Source organism: Ochotona princeps, chromosome 18, assembly GCF_030435755.1.
Source record: "Ochotona princeps isolate mOchPri1 chromosome 18, mOchPri1.hap1, whole genome shotgun sequence".
NCBI lineage: Eukaryota > Metazoa > Chordata > Mammalia > Lagomorpha > Ochotonidae > Ochotona > Ochotona princeps.
This window is the reverse complement of record NC_080849.1, coordinates 30,404,910-30,427,207: the sequence shown is the minus strand read 5'-3', so window position 1 is coordinate 30,427,207 and position 22,298 is coordinate 30,404,910. Positions and strand designations below refer to the sequence as shown.

Here is a 22,298-nt window from a genome sequence, read left to right as displayed (position 1 = left end):
CTTCAAGAAAGGTCTTTATGTTATCTCATCCCCCACAGCTAGAATAGGTATAATGCATTTTATGTTTATAAACTTTTGCAAAACTTCTATAGCCCTTTTCCATACAGTATTGAGTTTTCTCTTCATTGTCCAATGAGGTGGAAGGTCATTATTTCCATTTCACTGGCAAGAGGATATGAGTGTATGTCAATGGCAAGAGGATGTATGTGACTTATCCAAGGTTATGGAGTAGTAAGTGTTTTTACACAGGTGTGCCTGTGTTTCCATTGTAGGCTGCTATCATAAAATAAGAGGCTTTGCTTTTATTTCTATTCAGATATGCTCATAATTCTGTGTGGGGATATTCTACCCTATTTTATCATCGTTATTCATAATTTAGTCATTTTCAGGTACACCACAGCTAAATTTATGTACATGCTGTTGCTGATTTCAGAAGTCAAACTGCAGCTTAAGGGAAAATTTGTGTTGCCTTCGTAATCCTGAGAAGTCTTAGAGGCCTTATTTATTTTATGTGAAAGACAGACTTACAGAGGGCAGAGACAGAGAGAGAGAGATCTTTCATCCACTGGTTCACTCTGCAAATGGCTGCAACAGCCAGAGCTGGGCTGATCTAAAGCCAGGAGTCAGGAGCTTCCCCTGGGTCTCCCATTTGGGTGCAGAGTCCCAGGACTTGAGCCAAACTTTTCTACTTTCCCAGGCCATAAGCAGGGAGCTGGATCAGCAATGGGCAGCCAGGACACAAACCGGTGCCAATATGTGATGCCAGTGCCTCAGGGAGAGGATTAGCTTGTTGAGCCACAACACCAGCCCCTAGAAGCCTTAATAATTTTTAATCACTCTGCCCAATGGAGAAGAGCAATCTGAAAATATCATAAAAGGAGAGTTTTTATTTCTGCCCTCTTCCCATAGTTTTTCAGTCCCTGGGCTTGCCAATAGCTTATAGGGAAGTCCTGTGGCAGCCCAACTAATATGCTGGAAGCAAATCCAGAACTACTTCTGTTAACCACCATTGTATTATAAACTCTTACTGCTCAGGAGCATCTAACGTTTTCCTCTCAACTCTGAAAATGCCCTGAATCTAACTGGGGAGGGAGCCCAGCCTCATGCTCCAGCCTATGCTTAGTTGTCATGATCAAATGCTATCACTTTACTAGACCTCCAATATCATATAGTTAGGTTGCATTATTCTACTTGAGTTTTTCTCAAGAATAAGAAATCAGTGGTTTTCATTGCCAATAGATTTCTTGCTAAATGAATTGACAACCCAACTAATTTTAACCAATGCTATAATACTTAATACATGTAAGAATACCTATTTTGGGTTTTCATATATAAGATTAGAATTTCCATTAGATTGTTGCTGAAAATCATTGAACAGATTCCTGTCACTCTTAATTTACAGCCTACTTGCCTCATCATGGTCTGTGCGCCCCTAGGAATCCATTTTTTGCCACTCTCTCTTCCTTGACTCTTATGAAGAGCTGTCATTTCAATCACAATACTTGGTCAAATTTTGATCAATTTCTAAATCAAGCCACGCTTTTTCCTGTTTCAAACCTTGATGCAAGTACTTCTTTCTGTTTAGAACATCCTTCATTTTGCTGCTGCCTGCTTCTTCCATGTGCCCATACAGGACTACTTCTCTGGCTACCAATTTTAAAGACACCTATATAGGTAGTCTCTCATGTTAGTCTCTATAATAGCATACTGTTTATTCCTTATTATTACAACAGCCGTCATTGGTTAATCAGTTGGTCGGCTAGTTTGTTATATATCATCCCCCTGTTGGAAAAGAACCCTCTATAACTTCCTGCCCACCTTATCTCTGACACCTGGCACAATGCCAGAAACACAGTACGTGCCCAAGAAACATTTGAAATACTGTAGAAGAATAATAGTGCTGTAGGTATAAAATTTCCACTTACTCTAAGGGAAACTGTTAGTGGAATCCACAAATCCTTTTACTAGTAAAGAAATAATTGTACTACTTTTTAAAAATTGCTGTGACAGAGTAGCTTTTAAACTGACCATTTAGTATAGCATATACAGTGATGAAAGAGCCAAGTCGTGAATTTTACATTGAGATGGTGAAGGCCAGCACCAGAAATCCATTAATGCTGGTAAAGAAATTTAGAGGTGATTTTTAAAAGCAAAGTTGATATTGGACAAGTTTTTAGAAGCTTGTTTTTTAAAAAAATCTCTTGTCTCTTGTACTTTGTAATAACTTGTCAAGGTTGCTGTAGTAAAATACTGAGACTTGGAGGCTTAAACTGTAGGAATTGATTTTCTTAGAGTTGTGAAGCCTAGAAGTCCAAGATGAAGTTGGTAGTAGGTTCAGAATCTCCTAAGATGTCATTGTCTTACAGATGTCCACCTTCCTCTGTGTCACCAGATGACTTTTCTCGTGTCTAGGTACACATTTCTGGTATCTCTTCCTCTCTTTAAAAGATCACCATACAGCACTAGGGCCCTGCCCTTATGAACAAACCTAACCTTAATTCTCCAAATGCCATATCTCCAAATACAGTCACATTCTAAGATACCAGAATGTTAGGGCTTCAAATGAAAGAATATCCTGGGGGAGACACAATTCCATCTATAACATATTTCAACACTGAAGCTATCAAATTTTATGCCATTGAAGTCTTCAATGTGTAAGCTAGGTTTTTGTTGAATGCATCACCTTGATTGCAGTTTGTTAAAGTCAAGGTCTCATGGAAAACTAACAGACATCCCAATAGAAAAACCATGACTAAGATGTTACAATTATCCATGACGACTGTCATTCCATGACCTTTTGTCTTTTCCTGTCAAATGCTCACTGAGGGCTAAGACACTAAACTTCGAAAGTTGTATTATTTCACTCCCTGTTCTTCGGTGCAATGAAACTACCACTCAACCCTTTATGTAACATTGTTCCTTTCTACCCCAATCCTCTGGGACTTGCTGACTCCTAAATGTCTGACAGGGGCTCTCTTTCCCATAGCATTTTGTTCTCAATCAACTGGAAAAGATAGGAAATAATCTGATAGGGGAATCTTCCACTTAGTTATCAACACATAGTTCCTTCTGTGCTGGTAAACTTACCTTTGGCTATTTGTGCATTAATAGAAGAGTAGTACCTGAGACTTGGTATTCTTTTTTATTTTTTTTTTTTTGAATTTTTATTGCAAAGTCAGATATACATAGAGAGAGGAGCAAAAATAGAGAGAAATACCTTCCATCTGATGATTCACTTCCCAAGTGACCGCAACGGCTGGTGCTGCACCAATCTGAAACCAGGAGCCAGGAGCTCTTCTGGGTCTCCCACGTGGGTGCAAGGTCCCAAGGCTTTGGTCCATCCTTGACTGCTTTCCCAGGCCACAAGCAGGGAGCTGGAGGGGAAGCCGGGCTGCCGGGATTAGAACCAGCACCCATATGGGATCCCAGCGCATTCAAAGCGAGGACTTGGCGCCAGGCCCCGAGACTTGGTATTCTTAAAAGTTAATCTCTGCTGATAATATACATGTTACCATCCAGACAAATGGAAAACATATTAAAGAGAAATCCAGAAGCATTGCTGGTGAACTTTCGATTATAGTATTTTTGCTTGACAGTCCACTGTGGAAGTCAGAAGAGTCTAAAGAAAAAGAAAAGAATGTCAACAAAGTTAGAGTGCCTCGAAAAAATTCTTTGCTAAACCACAATTTAGTAATGCTCACTTTATCTGGGACCACTTGAGTCTTCTAGAATGCCATTTTGAAATCACTAGCAACAGACAACAGCCATGCACTTAAGGTAACAAGTGGAGTACTTTCAAAATAATTGATTCCCCCACCCTGAAATGCAGTCAACACAGCACTGCCGTTTAATTCATCATAGTCCTATAGCAAGATTACTGATTTAAAAATCCTGGAATGAATAGCTACGGCTAGAGAAACTGCTGGAATTGGTATTGATTTTAATGATTTAGAATTATTGACCACTCATTTTCAACTATTTGTAATTGAAGTCTTAAAATAATGACCTTTATCTGAGGAATGCCTCATTCACCACTGTATAATTTGAACGTACTGAAAAGGCACATTGGAAGTCATAAATTGTTCATGTGCACAAAGAGGTACTATATCACAATAGCCCCCATTCACTCCCTGCTGGGCAGTGGAAGGCTTTGGAAGTATGAGTTATTGCTTACCCGACAGCATCCCATTTCTTTGCATCGTACAGTTCCAGGCAGTTTTAATAATTAAAAAAAAAAAACTTCCATACTAGTTATGCTTGTTGGTCATTCCCAATAGAACATAGTATTGTCATGTAGCACCAGGATTATTGTTTATCAAGGTCATTTTAAAGCAAACATGTCATTGCCCTGAACAGGAAGCAAGGGGTCCTACTGTCTACACCAATTGTGTTTCCCTTAGGCACACGATCTCTACCACGTGAGCCAGAAATGATAAACATGTGAAAATTGAACTGATTGGGCTTTTTGTAGGATAATTTTATATTTATAGCAAAAACAATGTAACTTTCTCCATTTTATTATAGCTACAAGGAAATTAATTTTTTAACCCACAGTAGAGTGTAGACACTGTTTTTACAAAGTTAAACATCTGCTTTAAAGTATCAATTTTCCAATACTGGTTCTATCTTTGCCATTAAAATTGTTTTTCTGCAAGTCTAAATGTATCAGATAATTGAAATCTCAGCCCACTGGGATTGATACTACACATTACATCAGCCTTGCATCCTGTTGTAAATAATATGTAAAACATAAACCTGTTTGTTAGTGGGAAATGATCTCTTTTATATGACTTACATTAGAATTTTATTTCCTGCGTTTGGATTTTCCCTTTTATTTTCAAGATATTATAGGTTACTGCCACTCAAAGTGTTGGGTTAGGTGTATCAACGTCTCTCGGAAGCTTGTCAGAACTACACAGTCTCAGGTTCTGCTCCATTACCTCACTGCAGGGTCAGAAACTGCCTTTTACAAAAGCTTTTAAGAAATATGTCTACACCGTAATGTCTAAAAAGTGCTCCTCTGGGTAGCTGTGGAATAGTTGGTGGCATTTTGAGAGAAATGGGAATTACTGATAAATCTAAAGATATTACTTAAGAGGCAAAATAATCATAATACTGCACTAACATTTAGGAGTGCCTAAGCCAGGCTTTGTGTTTCTGAGGATAGAACGGTGAGTAGGTAAACAGGGAAATTGGCAATGAACTCCCCTGGTCATTTATTGCAGCCCAGACAAAAGGGCCAACTCTATAACAGAGATACTCAGGGTTAAAATGGACACAGTTGCATATAGAGCAAGTAAATAGAGATGGGAATGCCTTCCAAATGGCCAGGAAAAAAAGTTACAGCGATTATTTCAGTCAACCAGGGAACAGTTATTTGGAATTGACACTGCCAACATGCAAAAGGAACAAAATGATTTTCATTTCTCACTTTTGGAGGAAGGTTAAGACTGTGTGTTGCATGTTCACTTTACATGTCAATGTAAATATAGATCATTATATAATACTTTCTATGGATCCAACGATGGATAAATCTTACCATCTTTAGATCAGTGTGGGAATATGTCTTTTGAAAGTATTGTCACGGACAACAATTTTTTTCTTTACAAATAAAGCCTTAAGTGTAAGAGCTGATGAGATGAGTATAATTATGTCTGGGAATGAGAAGAACTAGTTTCTACTCTTGATCCTGACCTTAAACCCACCATAATAATGCAAACCATGACCCACTAACTAGTCTGTTAGGCAGGATTAGTGTTGTTGGTGTGTTCCATGGAATTTGTTTCAGGGTACTCAAAACTTAGCCTTGCATAAAGAGTTCAAAAGATGAAGTTCTTTTAAAATTTGGGAGGATTGGCAATGTTTATGTTTGTGCTAGTTCTAAGGGATTTTTTTTACCAACTTTATCATACTGTGAGCAATTTCTATAAATTTATAGGAGACACTAAACAATTCCAAATAATATTATTTTGAACCATCACGATAATTCCGCTTCTCTGCAAGTAAATATAAAAGGCACTTTACTTGAGAAGTAAGATCGCAGATAACAACCTTACGAGTTCTCCATTGCTGTATAACAAGTTAATCCAAAAATCAGCAGGTCAAAACAACCAACATTAATCTCATGGTTTCTAGAGGTCAGGATACCAGCTTTGGCCTAGCAGGGCACTTCTGGCTCAAGGACATTCGAGAGGTTGCAGCCCAGCTTTCAACTCAGGCTGTGATCTCCTCTGAAGATTCTTCCAGACAGGGACATGTTTGTGCAGTTATTGGCTGCCTCAGGTTCTTCATCACATGGATCTTTCCCACCTGGCAATCATTCCAGGACCAAGTGGAAGCCATGGTCTTCTATAACCACATTTTGGAAGTGGCTTTCCTTTCCTTTGGATGTATTCTAGTCATTAGAAGCAGGTCAGTGAGCTCAGCCCCCACTCAGGGAGAATCAATTACGCAGGATGTGAAATCCAACAGACAGAAATCAGGGGCACTTCCCACAGTTGTTTTCTTTCTCCTTCTGCATTTGCGAATGTGTAATTTTAGACATACATGCTTGTATAATAAAGAAAGTAAATGTTCAAAATAGTAAAATTAAGGAGAAAATATCCTTGCATCAGAAATGTTTTTTTTTCTCCTCTCTATTTCTTTTTTTTTCTGTTCATTATAGTTTTTCTTTTTTTATTATTATTTTTAATACATTTTTATTATTGTTATTATTTTATAATACAGTTTCATATTCCCTTATCCCCTCCCCAGTTCCGCTATATCATTACTAACATATAGTTCCTCATACTCAGTCATATGTCCATCATTGCGGGCATGGACAATGGCAGAGAGTCAAGAATCCTATTGTCAAGATATAGTAAACAGTTTCATTGTAAGTCCATCTTTGTCTGAAAGTAGAAATGCATACCACACTACATCCTCACATCTGAATGTTAGTCTCCATTTCACAGCTACCATACATCCCCTTAAATGAAAAGTCATGATTCAAAATCAACAATAGAAAGAAAAATAGAAATTTACAATGCCATGAAGTTAAATGACATGTTACTAGATATAACAGTCTCCATTACACAGCTACTAAACATCCCCTTAAATGAAAAGTCGTGATACAAAATCAACAATGAAAAGAAAAATAGAAATTTACAATGCCTGTAGTTAAATGACATGTTACTAGCTATGACAGTCTCCATTACACAGCTACTATACATCCCATTAAATGATGAGCCACAAAACAAAATCAACATCTGGGAGAAAAAAGAGATTAACAACATCAAGAAGTTAAATAACATGTTATTAAATGACTAATGTGTAGCTGAAGAAATGAAAATCAAGAACCTTCTTGAAGAAAATGATGCCACTGCATGATCTACGAGTCATTGAATGATTTAATCAGAAGGAAGTGTTTTGAAGACATGAAACTGACAGAAAACAACAAAACCCATGTGATATAGTTTCTGCTGATCTTTGTTGAAGTGAGTCTCCTCCAGACAATAAAAAGATGGGTTTTGATTTTTAATCCAGTGTACTAATCTATGACGTTTGATTGAGCTTAAGCCATTTACATTCAGAGTTTAATATACATGGGTGGTACTTTGGTCCTGTCATTTTAGGAATGGGTTGTTCATTGGTTTAGTCTTCTGTTGTCATTTTAGTGGGATGTTCTTCCTGTTGCCTTTGGTTTTGGTAGGTGCTATTCCTCTTCTCTGTGAAGAGAACATCTTTATCCCTTGTAGGGCAGGTTTGGAAGAGGCAAATTCCTTTAGCTTTTCTTTACTGTGGAAGAATTTTATTTCATTTTCAAAGATGAAAGAAAGCTTTGCTGGATATGTTATCCTGGGCCGAAAATTTTTTTCTTTTAGAATCTGGTATATGTCACTCCATTCTCTTCTTGCCTGTAGAGTTTCCTGTGAGAGATCTCCTGTGAGCTTAATTGGCTTTCCTTTATATGTCAATTGATTTTTTTCACGTGCACATTTAAGGATTTTTTCCTTATGTTCAATTGAAGAGAGCTTGATTATCATATGTCGTGGTGAAGATCATTTTTGATCTAGCCTGTTGGGAGTTCTGTGCCCCTCCTGGAACTTGTTTCCCAATTCTTCCTCTAGATTAGGGAAATTTTCCTTTATTATTTCATTAAATACATTTGCAAACTCAGCTTCTCTTTCTGCACCTTCTGGAACTCCCATAACTCTTATATTTGGCCTCTTCATAGTGTCTTTCAATTCTTGAATACTTTTTTTGGCCTGATCCAGCTCTGCTTCCAGCTTTTTGTTTGCTTCCCCCTGATGACAGGAAATATCTTCCAATTCTGAGATTCTTTCTTCTGCTTGCTTCATTCTGTTTTGGAGACTCTCCACTGTACTCTTAATTTGCTCCACTGTGTTCTATTTTCCGACAGTATGCTTGAGAGTTCAAACCGGCTTGATGAAGAACACAGGCTAATTGCCAGGTATGCGGCAAGACTGGCAGCAGAATCCTCTTCATCGGTAAGTAGTTTGATCAAAAGGATCCATCAACTGGCATCCAAGATCCTTGAACTTCATATGCTCACTGTTATCAGTATAGCTGGTGCTGATTACTGGGAAAATTTGCATAATGTAGTATTTATAGTTTGTTGCTATATTATGTTACCTTGCTAAAGAATATTCACTTTAAAATGGTGGCTTCAAGAAATATAACTTCTACAGCAGTGTGACACTCTAGCCCAGCTGGAAGCCTCCAATCCCCCTTACCCATTGTCGTCCCTATATGAGTATCTGAGGAAAGGGTTAAGGACTGATTATAATTCCTTAGTGAGTTTAAAGCAAGTATATATAACAAAGACACTAGGTTTAAGGCAGAATAATTGCAAGTGACACTTAAAATATACTAGCAGAACCAACAGTATAACTTTTACCATTTGCTTCTAAACAAAAAGCCACCATCAATTCAACACCTTTGTTCAGATACCATCTGTGCTGAACTGAAGATAAACTACAGTTAATAAAGCACAAGGGGCAAAAAGTGGCAAAGAAATGGTGAGGGAATTCTTGCTTTACCCTCTCATAGGAGAGGCTGCAAGAACTCAAAGCTGTCCATGCCCAGCACTTAAACAGTCACTGTTGGAAGCAATATAACACCCCATTGCACTGGCCATGGCATGTAACATCAGACCTGTAACTGTTAAAAAAAAAAAAAAAAACTACCATGGTCAAGAAAGGAAAGGATCTAGAACAGGCTTAAAATGGCCCCCAAATCAGACCTGTTAGACTACAGATATAATTGAACTACACGAAACCTCAAATGTCCTCATTTAAGAACAAATATGTCAGATAAAATCAAAATTGATTCAGAGTATGAAAGAACTAGATTTTAGGACAAGTAATCCTTTTGGGTAGCTCTTGAAAAGCAAAGCAAGGTTTCTGGTAAGACTTGCTTTCCAAGTCTTCTCTCAGATTTGATACACTTACCACTGTAGACGAAGGCTGTGATGTAACAGGGCATGGGTTAGCACCGTGAGCTTTGCAGTCCAAGTCCAACTCTCCATGACCCATGGAAAGCACTACCTTATGTTCTAATTTTATTAGAGTCAGATGAGATATTAACATGTGTGAGTGATATATAAACCTACAGGCACAAAAGGATAGCTTATAGACCAACTATGCCCACTTTCTTTCTGGTCCCTAACATATTTTGAATATTTTTCCACTGTCAGTGTTTATCCTGAAAAGCAAGCATGACCAGGTCTGTGTGTCTCATGGCATCTGTACCTGGAACAGAGGCATTTCTCTGCCTGCTTGACCACGCCTCCACCTGCAGCTCCCCTTTTTCCAGTAGATAACATCTGTGCCCCATCCCTCCTTTGAGTTAGTAATCCCTGGTGGGATGTTAAATATCTATGTACATGTTGTTATTTATATATGCACCAACTTCTCCAGTCTCTGTTCCTATTTTTTTCTTAAGAATATTAGTTACTTGTGCCTTTTGCCTACTTATATACAACTTTAGTGGATATGTCATAGGAAAGATAGCGTCTACATAACATTTCCTGTACTGTGGTAAATCTGTTATTCATCACACATCAATAATTGTGTGATTAGCTAAATAAATCAGAAGTAGTAATATGTCACCATGATAGAAAAGAGACAGTCCACATACTGGAGCTAATTTCACTGTCTTCTTGATAGAAATTCGAGCATCTTTCATCACTGTTCTGTTACTCAGTCATTGTATTTCCTGCAAGATCCTGACATATTGCCCCTCCCTACTCTATACCCTATGGCCTAGCCATTTCCAAAGACACCATGCATAGCCTATAGTCTACCCATCCAACAACTGGCTCTCCATCGTCACTTTATAAACCCCTTAATAGCATCTCCCCTTTCTTCCTTCCATGGTTGCCTTAATCATGTAGCTATGTTCCCTCAATGTTCCTATTGAATCATACATATGTCTAACCTAAAGTACTCCAGTTATATTAATCTTTCATTTGGGGACAAGGAATTTTTTTTTTACATTATACCTGCCACAGCACTTATTACATATCAGGTGCCAAATTAAAAACACACAAATGGAAAAATGCATCAATCAATATATTTGAGGCAGCCTAAAGCTTAAGGAGATTTCAATGGAGTAGGAGCAGTAAGATTTCCTCAGTTTCAAAGCTTTACTCTGAAATACTTTCCACAAGTATCAATGAATTCATTGAAATTTTAATTGATCGAATTGTTCAGTATGATTTGTATCTAAATCCTCACCTTGCAAGCACTGGGATCCCGTGTGGGCACTAGTGCGTGCCCTGGCTGCTGCACTGCTTATCGAGCTCCATGCTTGTGTCCTGGGATTGCAGGAAGATGGCCTGAAGCCTTAGGACCTACATGGGAGACCTGGAGGAAGGTTCTGAGTCCTGGCTTCAGATTGGCTCAGTTCCAGCTATTGCGGCCATTTGGGGAATGGGCCAGCAGGTGGAAGATCTTTTCTCTATGGGTCTGCCTTTCCCATGAACATAAATCTTTAAAACAATGGCATTTTAAATATCACATTATAGCAATTGTGTAGAATTTTACAGAAAAAAAGTTATCTCAGAAGCAAAACATATTTTAAATCGACCTATACTCACAATAATTATACTGGATACAATGTGACAGGAATGAAAGTTTCTCAAAGGCAAAAAAAAAAAAAGGATTTTCCTGTGTTTTGTATATTTTCCTACCAAAGGATTCTGTTTTCCATTGCATAGATGTACTGCAGAGTGACAGAAAAGTAGGTTCTTAGGAGAGGAATGACATTTTAATTTTGTGTATCTGCCTTTTTTGTAATGCTGGAAATAGTTTCCTGCTTTTTGTCTGTCTATCATGACTTCTCTCTTCCCAAACACATTTAGGTTCACCCTCCCAAGAGTAAATCATGTGCACTGCTTGTTTCCCAGCAGCCGACTCAGCAGAGAAGTGCTCCTGACATCGCCTTCACCATCGATGCAAATAAGCAACAACGGCAGCTGATTGCAGAACTAGAAAACAAGAACAGGTAAGACTCTGTAGACACACTGGCTTGTTTGCTCGTTTATTCATGGCTTCAAGTCTCTGTGCGCTCCTGCTGGAAATCTACTCAAGGAAGGGCATCTCAGATCGACGCTGTTGACTTCTCTAAGTCTGATCTTCAGAGTTCCAGATCACCACAGACTTCATGAGAAAACTTCACACATACATGCACGTATTTCTGAAATGTCAACGAAATTAATAGTGTCCCGTTCCATTTCCCCCCTGACATACTTTTGTTAAGGAGCTGTTTAGTGCAATACAGTCTTTCAGAGAACGGGGTGCATGTGTCTCTACCTCAAAAGCAGACGGGAAGCCAATGAAGGAGGCACCCAATAGGAGACTAGCTAAAGCCATTCAGGAGTGATGTCATCATCACCCACTTGGAGAAGTCAAATATCTCCACCTACACTCCACCAGCAGGTCCTTTTTCATCAGACACAAATTGTTTTACAGTTCACTTCCACAACATATCCTGGATACTGTCCGCTTTACCTCTACCATCACCACCTAACCCAACCGGTCATTTTTAACAATAAATCCTAACACATTATTAGTGGTTCAAGATCCTCTGATGATTCTCTATTACACATTCATTGGAAGCCCTCTCCTGTGTCCGTGACCTGTGAGTCATCGTGATCTGACACAGTCTGATCCTACACAAGCTTTTTCTGCCTTGACATCCCTTGCACCACTTGTCCTGTTGGTCTAGAGAGCCCTTCCTCTGGCTCTTTCCAATGGCACCTCCTGAAGACCACCAGTCTGATTTTTCCCACCCCCCCAATCCCAACAACCCCCTCCTTTGCACCGTGTGTGTGCGCACGCTCCTGTTGAGGGAGAATGGAATGGCAGAATCATCCCTGTCTGAAATAATCCTACTTATGGGCCAGACTCCTCATCTCTCCTCCCTGCCTGATGGAAACTCTTTCAGAATGAGCTCATGCTGAATATGGACACCCAGCACCAGCCCAGCACCATGTCTGACACACAGCGGGAACTCAGCAAATATAGACTAACAGAATAATGCGTAGCCAAGAAGAGCCCAAACTCAGTGCTGAGGAAAGCACAACCTGGAAATACCTTGTTTGTTCTATGTTCTTGCAAAAGCACAAAGCTGCCTTACTGCCTAATCCTATTATTAAACTTGATGTCAGGTATAAGGTCAAATTTGTAAAGGAACAATGTGTGATAATTATCTCGTGCCCTTAGAGTTTGACCTGAAACTTTTAGATAAATGCTCAAAGTATTCTTTAAAGTTTTACAGAAAAAAAAATTAAAATGAAGGTATAAACTCTACTGGAACGTTTTCACAGTGTTTCTAGTTAAAAAAGACTTTGGGTTAATGATCTTGAACATCCTAGTTCACTGATTTTCAGGCTGAGGTCTTTGGGACACTCATTCTCTTTCCTCCCTAGCTTCGTGAGATTCAGTGAAGGGTTTCTTTTCTGCAAAGTTCTTACAGTTAATATCAAGAGAAATTTCAAATAAAAAAGTCAGAAATCACGAAATTATAGCTAAGCCTCTCCCCATTCCCAAGAAAGGCGTGATGGCTCATTGACGGGTAGCCCCTTTGTCTGGGGTTTCTGTGAAGCAGGCAGTTGTAAATCATCCTTTCAAATGAGCAGCCACTCACCACCTTGCCCACCAAATCCACCTGCCATCCTCAGTGCTTTGTCCTATTTATTGGCTCTTAGGGATTTTATTCATTATGAGATTGACACCTCCAACCCCCAGAAATGCATAACTTGTAACCTTGCTTAATGGATTTGACTCACTTAGGGGTCATTCTCCTTGCACAAGTCACACAGCCTTTATGAGCAGCCTAGTGTTCACCCACATGCCAGGCAACCAGGGCCCCAACAGCAGCACTAGAGTGACAAGTCTCAGCCTTATAGAGGTCACACCAATAATACTCTATGTCATACACTCAATCACAGTGAATCCCTTTAAAAGCTCTTTGCTTCTAAGGCTGCCCTTCTTGGGATTCTTGATTAAGAAGAAGAATGTTAAAAAGAGAAAGATTTTTGTCTGCCTTAGGGATTCTCGGGTGAGTTCAGTAAAAAGAATTTCATTCTTGGGGAGAGAATGAGGTCATATAGTTTTGTGAAACGAGTACCATTTATCCTCATCTTCCCTCCAAGCACTCATTACCTGGTGGCTGCAAGTACTTTCTGGTGCCAGAATGTGATCATAAATAATATAGGAAGATGCATTTTTGTCTCCTAAGCAGTGCACTAGATGAAGTTGTTCATGTGACCACCACTCTGTTATTTACCAGGGAGACTGTTGGGTCTCAGGGCCAAACAAGACTGCAGAGCCTTGGTGGTTAGGACATACTACCCAGCCAGCCAAGCTTGTGCTCACCCACAGCACCCAACCAGCTGCTGGTATTCTGGGAGTTATCTGACATTTGGTTTCTCACCTTGCTCTCCTCTCCCAAGAGAAATCTTGCAGGAGATCCAGAGGCTTCGGCTAGAGCATGAACAAGCTTCTCAACCTGCACCAGAGAAGGCACAGCAAAACCCAACCCTGCTGGCAGAGCTCCGGCTCCTCAGGTAAGAAAGAAGGCACCCATGTCAGCTCAGGAAACAGAGCGATTAATCACCTTACTGGATGGCACCCATGTCTAACCAGAAAACAGTCCTTTGCAATTAATGCCCCTGACATGTATCTGTTTCTTAACAGTGCATGCCTAATGGATGAGATTTGGAAAAGTGTCTATATGTATTTTTTTTCATTTAATACAGAGAAAAAGAGAAGAGGTTCTTTAGGTCACAAATAAAATCTCTCCCTAGAAAAAGTATGAACTCAGCTCTTTGTTGCTTGCACGAGCAACAGTTTGCTTACATTGCAAAGGAGGAAGAAAACAAACACATACAAGCTACACACGCACTACAGGCTCTTGAACTTAAATAGGCACATGTGCTCTAACTTGCTAAATCTTGACCCCGATAGTTTTATGTAAAGCTTTAACATGGGGCCAGCGAGATGAGGTAGCAGGCTCTCCTCTACCTGCAGCGCTGGCATCCCATGTGATTGTAGATGTTTCTGGGGGCTTCTTCCTTTGCCTCCTTCTCAGGTATGTTAACATCTGAGCATGGCCACCCACCCAGCCCAAGATGCAGGCCTACCTGTTCTCCAGCTCTCTCCAGGCTCATTCCTTGGCTTGGGCATCAGAGCTGTCAAAAATTCAATGGTGGAACAGAGATCTGCAGAACTGGTAGGTAGCAGGGCCTTTGCAAAACAAAGAGATCACACCCTGTTTTTAAATTACAAAACAGTGCAATGAAAAGCAACAAATGCTTCCTTCTCAACGTATGTGATTTCTGTCCTACCCTCAGTGAACTTTGTTAAAAATCCTTGCATGTCTACTATACCATACCCCAGATGGCGTGAAAATGAAAAGATGGAGAACGCGAGGTTTTATATGAGTATCCCCATCAAGGGTATTTAAATGGCTGTCTGACAATACCCTTTGCCATATAGGATCACATAGACCCTCCAAACTCAAACTCTAATATGCATAAATGTGACAGAATATGCCAATTTGGAAACATGGTGCTCATTCATGTACACCACGGGATATCCAGTCTCTCCTTGAAGTAGTCTCTACAATTCTCCCACTTGTGGTCTTAACTTTTTGTTGGAGGAAAGACTACTGGGAATTTTCATGGATTCCCCCATCGAACTTTTGCTTTCAAAAGTATTTTATTCCATTTAGATGACACGGTCAGGGAAGGCCTTTTCTTGCCCCTGAGAGTCACTGATGATGCATTTTCCAACTGGTATTTTGTCTCACCTTGATGTTACCATAACGGAACTGACCGGTGGTTCCAACCATCTTTCTCACCCTGACTTGTGGGAATTCCTAAATCCCAGCTAAATCCAGAACTACAATCACATTGCCTCAAGTTTCAGTGCTGTTGGCCTTCACAGTCAGCTGGTAACCCATCCAAGGGTGTGATGCCTGACGTGCTGGAGCCCCAGCTGATTTGCTTGCTTCCTTGCGGGCGAGGAAATACCCTTCCTTGAAGGGCCTTCTCTAGACCCTCACAAGCCGTGTCCTGTATGTCAGGTGTTTGCACAGGCAGGGGAGTGCACAGGTATCCTGACACCCCCACTCTTGGTATGGGCTTGTCATTTCACACTTTCAAAGAATTGCAAAATAATGGGCTCTTGCAAAGTTACTTTGGTCTGAGTTCACAGTGAGAGGTGGCAGTGGGGAACAGCCACAGGGATTCCTTCTTGAATACCTGCTGGAGAGGTCCCCTCCATTATCTCCTTCCTGAATGCCTTCCCAAGAAAGTGACAGGGCACACTTCTTTCAACAAGGGGCCAGAGAAAAGGAAGAAGGAAGCAAAACTATTTTTTTTAGAAGTGCAGAGTTCTATTTTTATCTTAAATTTTTATGACTTTTATAAATTATGCTTCTCTTTTCAGTTTAGCTGCAGAAAAATTGAAAGCCAAGTTTGCAGCTCAGATGTGGGGTTATATGTTCGGCATTTCTGCATGCTAATCCTACACTATTCACTAAGTTTTACATACTCTGTCCTACACGTAACAAGCCTGAACAAGCCTGTAACAAGCCTGAAACAAACACATAATTATTTTGCCCTTTTTGTAGAAGAGACTGAGATTTGCATAGCTTAAAAGTTGCAAACCTCATAACCCTTAACCCCTAAGTATTCATGTATAGGCATATACTTTCCAAGAAAAAAAAATTATTTTCAAATTCAGCAATTTAGAATGTATACAATTTATCTAAGATAAAATTCGCATTAAAATTCTTGCTAATTGCCTCAGCACCACCGTAGAAGAAAATAAACTTTAACATGCAAACACAGTTGGCATTGTGGCATGCCTCCGCTTGTAATTCTGGCATCTCATATGAGTGTCAGTTTGTTCTGCTTCCAATCCAGATCCCTGCTCATGCAAATCAGAAAGCAGCTTATGGCAGCTTAATTGTATGGACCCCTGCATTCAGTGTGGGAGACCAGAAAAAAGTTGATGACCCCTGGCTTCTGCTGCTGTAGTCCCAGCTGTTGGAGCCATTTGGGAGTGAACCAGCAAACAGAACATATCATTCTCTGTCTCTCTCTCTCTCATACATATTCACTGCTTTTCTCTCTGTTATTCTACCTTTCAAATAAATTAAATTTTTCTTAAAAATTAATGTAATACTAAACATATTATGACAGACCTTAAAAATAAAGAACATATGTTTAGGAAAATAAGCTCATCAATTTTTATTTTCTTCTTTTTCTTTTTGTTGTTGTTGTTGTTTATTGGAAAATCAGATACGCAGAGAGGAGGAGAGACAGAGAGGATCTTCTGTCCATTGATTCTCTCCCCAAGTGGCTGCAACAGCTGGAACCGGGATTAAAACTGACACCCATATAGGATCCCGGCATGTGCAAAGCGAGGAAGGACTTTACCCGCGAGGCTACTGCACTGGGCCCTATTTTCTTCTTTTTGAAATGATGGAAGCTAACCACGTGTTTGTTACTGGGTCCACATTTGGTAACCACTGGTGTTAACACTTATGGAGGACTACAGATGTCACTAAATGGGTTTTTAGTTTAATTCAATGTTATATTTTTAAGAGATATTGCAAGATAGATGTGTAAATACGTTTTTTTAATGTTGACTATAAGTTAGTACAAGTTAACTGTATAAATGTAAATTAGTACTATTAAGTGGTTAAATGCCTATGTGTTTCTTACCTACAATATTAGAATTTTACCTTATCTTTTCAAAATATTCCTGTGGCCAAAATGCTAAGAATTATAGACCCATACAAAAACAGAGAACTAGAAATCAGCAGAAATATACCTACTTTTATTTCAGGGCCTACCAGGATATACTCAGCGCATTGTATACAAACAGTGTCAGGGAAAGCAGTTAAATGGACTTATCCAAGAATGTTTTTGTGTAGAGCAAGACTCAAAATTAGAATATTAGTGCAGGAAGACAAAGTTACAAACGTCTCATTTTTAGCCCTAACCTGACAACCAGCAAAATCTTTCCATTTTTCATTTTTTTCTTGTCTATTTTTCATTTCAGAGTTGCTACTGTAGCTCAACTGAACATGGCGTCTGTGCCATCAGTTCTGCCCTCATCCATTCCCGCACTAATGCAGCCACAGCTAAAGCATTCATACATTTCCAGAATCTAAGTTCTAACACTTCAAAATCAAACAGAAGCCTGTAGGGCAGAGGAAAGGTACATACATTGCTGGTTCACTGATGATCAGGAAATAATGGATTTGAAATTGGTTTGGAAAGTATATATAAACTTCAAAATGTACACCATTAATATTCTTCACTTTTCATTTCTTTTCCTTTTTAGATATTTCTGGTACCACTTAGTGTCAAAATAAGTGATGGAACATAAACTATCTTTAGCAGGTTCCATTTTGCCTGACAGTTTAATAGAAGTTCTTTAAAAGAAAATAAAATTAGACAAATACAAACAAAATATCGACATATATAAAATTTACATGTGGATCAATTACATGGGAACTCCTTTATTCTCATGTCACCTTATGAAATCAAACCCAAGCCAAAAATGTTAGATTTGTCTATAATAACCGTGTGTCGTTAGGATTCCAATTCTAAATGGTCCACATATGCACACTGGGAATGAAAAAGACTAAAAATGTGCATTTCTAGATCATATTTTAGAATACTAAGGCAATCAATAGTTCTGGAAATTTACAAAAGAGTCCTTGGAACCAGAGGATCTGGAGGATTAGCCTTTCTCCGTGAGAATTTGGTTTTTATTTGTTGTCTGAAGAAAAGTCAATGGCAGGACACAGTCCCTGCTACAGCATCCACCTTCAGGCAATATTTCATTAAACGGTCGATTACCTCAGAGTAGATGGGCAAGGATGTATTTGAAGTTAGTATAACTTCCAATAAGAAGTACACTTTAGGCTGCAGCTGTTCGTTTGACAGCAGTTATGTGCCTGCTAACCATGTCGAAGATGTCCCATTTTGGAGTCCACTCATCTCACAAAACTGGGGATGGTGACCCACTCTGCTGTTTTCTGATGACACCTGCTTCTTTCTTAGACAGCGCAAAGATGAGCTGGAGCAGAGGATGTCTGCTCTCCAGGAGAGCCGGAGAGAGCTAATGGTCCAGCTGGAAGGCCTCATGAAGCTACTGAAGGTCAGCCATTTCAAATAAGTATTTCTACAGTGTCTTGCTATGTCATGTGTCAAGTTTCCTGCACATAATGTGCCATCATTTTTCCAATTCATACAGGTGATTTTCCACCAAAATGTTATTTCAAGCTCAGATGTAGAACTGTTTCTTGGACCTATGAGTCATTAGCAGTCGATTATAGAGCTCATTTGAATCCATTTCCTAGAAACACACTACTAAAAACATTCCTGGGAAAATTTCTTCTTGGCTTATTTCCCATTCATTTATGTCCTGGAAAGTAGCGAAATTGGACTTTTCTTTTTAAAAATGTCTTACATTTAATAGTGTTCAGCAATTCTGACTAAAATTAAACAGAGGCTAATGTCTAATTTAGGAAACTTAAATATTGCTATTAAATAACTGGGAATTTTAGCTTTATTAAGTGAAATTAGCTTTTGTTAATCTCGGTAAAGTATTTCAGCCCTCTCTGTGGCTTTAGCAGCAAGTCAGAAGATATTGATAGATTTGAGATGCAGACTACTGATGGGAATAGCTCCTTACTCTCCCGTAGGCAGAGATGATCTCTACAGGTCCTCTGTGCAGTGCTATCATCTGCTATTCTCATTTGAAACAGCAATCTTCCTTTGAGAAAGCCTCATTCCTTTCTTCAGTGCACAATGAGTCATTTTTCAAGTCAAAAGTATATGCCTCATATCCACAGTCAGCCCAACAGATGCCAGGGCTGCGTGATCCTCCCGCCTGATGTGAACAGGCGTGAACTGCTGTTGATCAGAACCATGACAGGCCAACAGCAGCTGAAACCTCCAGAGCATCTCACCGTGAGGCAGGAGGCCCTGCGCTTGTTCGGGGTCACCCACATACCCAACACACTATCATTTGCTGTTTCTGTGTTGTTCATCCAGCGTTCCTCCTCTCACCCTCCCTCTTCTTCCTCCCTCTCTTCTTCCTTCTTTTCTTCTATCTCTACTTCCTTCCTTCCTCTGTAATTCTTTCTTCATCTTTCCCTTTTTAATTTAGTACCTTAACAAAAACTGTTTTTAATCACAGGTACAGGCTCTTACAACATTGCTCCCTTTTGTTTTCCTTCTTTTATTCCATAGTCAAATTTTTTATCAGTGTTTTCTTTGGCGATATGTGTTGGGATTACTTTATCTTTAGTCAATAAAACTTTATACAGTATACTAGACATGTAGAGTTCGGTGGCAGTGGGGGGAGGAGGTGGGCAGTGTACTCTTTATGTAAGACAAGACAGCAGGTTCAATACCCTGCTACTGATCCTAACCTATTATCTAATGAAACAGAAAAGTTCTTTCCCACTTCACCGTAGGGTTATACAAAATGAAAAGGTGTGAATCTATATTGCCCTTCACTAAATGAGAGGAAGCTTTGAGGACTCCACCTTGCTAGCATTCCTATAGCTTCCATCATCACAGAAATGGGATAGGAGGTCGGTGACCACCAGCCATCTTGACATCAGCCTAGACCAGCTGAGCACAGACCACTGGCACATGTACAAACACCAGGCTGGAGAGCCAAGTCACGTGGGGAGACAATTGGACACACAAAGGAGAGAGAAGTGTCTGCAGTCTAAGATAGCTAAGCAGACCTGGAAGTACAGTCACTGCAGTGGCAGAGACCTGGGACTGCCTTCAAAGTTGTTTGGATGTGTGTGCCATCTTGCATTCCTTCACACTGTATACATACTCTTACTGGAACCCTGGGTAATCTAACTATTATTGATTCGATCTTTCTGTAGGAAGAAGAGCTGAAGCAGGGAGTAAGTTATGTCCCCTACTGCAGGTCTTAACTAACACTTGGAGGGGCCTGCCATCCTGCCGGTTTTCTCATTGCTTTTTGCCTCTAATGTATGTTCATGCTTTAGTTTGGAAAGAAAAGAAAACAATACTAATTTGCTTCCTTTCGATGTAGTGCTTGAATTGGGTTTTAAAGTTTAGCATTTTTCATCACTATCTCTACTGTTGGCATCAAGAAAGGACCTATTATATCTTTTAGAAGAGGGAACAAATTGTAATTAATTGACAACTTTGTGGACCCCCATATATGTTTCAAACTAGGCTTATGCTTTTCAAAGTTGTCGATCAGATGCTTGTCAATATAAAGACACCACCACCATCTCCAGAGAGACGCTGGAGTCAATGGGTGGCTCAAAACCCACAGCACACAGAAGCTCACCTCCACACCCTCCCAAGTCACAAGTATTCAGTTCACCTTCCATTTTACTGCACAGGCGTGAAACCTCTTTTTATGTCTTTCCATCACATAAGTATTAAGCCGTGTTACCACTGCTCAGCAAAATATTCTCAATCACGTGAAAGAAAGGTGGTCCCAGTAATGTTTCCTTTCTCTTCTTTTTGGTTCTTCCCTAAGCACAATCCCCAACTGTTGGTTGCCAGTGATCTCTAAGGTATAGATAGCTTTCAGCCTTTCTTTTATCACCAAGAACCTGTCTGTTCTGAGAATTCACGGGGTTGTTGCATGCACTTTTCTTTTTGTGGAAATAAAAGACACTGTGACTCTAACATTAGCCTAAGGTCTGATCCTGGTGTCAAGTTCATAAGCCAGCAGAGGGAGCAACTCAAAAGGAAAAAAAATTATATGGAAGCAACATAGGGGCAGCTTAATTTCCAGCGTATGTACCAAGTTGTGTATGACAATATGTCCCACTCATTGGCATTATTAAGAAGTTACACATTATTTCCATGGATCTTTTAAATCTACAGCCTGTCCAGTTTCAACGTATCTTTTAATTCTCTTGTATACGCTTTTCTATTATTCATTGTGTGTGTTTGTGTGTAAGTGTAACAAAGAATGTTTGCCAAATGCTGGATACATTTTTACTCTTCATTTCCATCAACTGTAAGAAAAAAAAGTGTAAAACCCATCTGTAATGTCAGACAATAAAGACAATGTATTATATCATTTTGTATTTTGTGGAAAAAAATTGCTAAACTTAAATTTTATTGGGACACAGTCCCCTTGGGTAAGGGATACACAGTTATTTGCAGCCTGTATAACTTCCCATAAATACTTGCATAGGGTTATTGCTGTTGTACTTTCAACACACTTAGATCATGGTAGAGAATAATGTCCTTTCCTTGCACTTCTTACAAATGGCCTCTTTTCTTTCCTGTGTCTTTCTTAGCATGTGCACACCAGAAGGACTTAAGAGATCCTTCCTCCTCCTGGCGGGCAGAGAGCAGTTGTCCAGTGGTTGGTCAGCCTTGCTTTAGCCATTTTCCTAGGGGATTCCTTTCCTACCACTTCCCAGGAAGCACATTCTTAAAGGCTTCATGGGTCAGAAAGTTGATCAACCCTTCCATGCTCAGGGCTGGACTGTGGCAGTGCCTGTAAACCAACTCTCCTGCAGTGCCAACACACCTTCCAGCTCCTCCTGACCAGAGCCCTTGAGCAGCTTCTGCAACTTGTAGATCCGGCCAGGAGGGGGCACTGCAGCCTAGTGCTATTGGGCCATCCACGAGCACCTCCAGATGTCAGTAACTGAATTAGCATTATCTGGGTGGTTAGAGAGTCTGCCCATAGGAGTCATTGATTTATTTCTTTTTATACTCAAGCAGCTTTCAGTTAACCTTT

At 39.7% G+C, this 22,298-nt stretch overlaps 1 protein-coding gene across 23 annotated transcripts in view; it reads left to right on the top strand.

Moving 5' to 3' along the window:
* DTNA (dystrobrevin alpha) overlaps window positions 1-22,298 on the top strand; it is a 217,264-nt gene that overhangs the window by 174,361 nt on the left and 20,605 nt on the right. For 7 of the 23 annotated variants that reach the window (XM_058677185.1, XM_058677181.1, XM_058677186.1 and 4 more), the window contains 4 exons: window positions 8,402-8,489; window positions 11,366-11,508; window positions 13,961-14,074; window positions 18,593-18,689. In XM_058677185.1, coding sequence (XP_058533168.1) covers window positions 8,402-8,489; window positions 11,366-11,508; window positions 13,961-14,074; window positions 18,593-18,689 — 442 coding nt within the window. Of the gene's footprint in view, window positions 1-8,401; window positions 8,490-11,365; window positions 11,509-13,960; window positions 14,075-18,592; window positions 18,690-20,442; window positions 21,627-22,298 lie in introns of those variants that run through there. The other 16 variants (XM_058677182.1, XM_058677188.1, XM_058677190.1 and 13 more) reach the window with 5 other exon arrangements.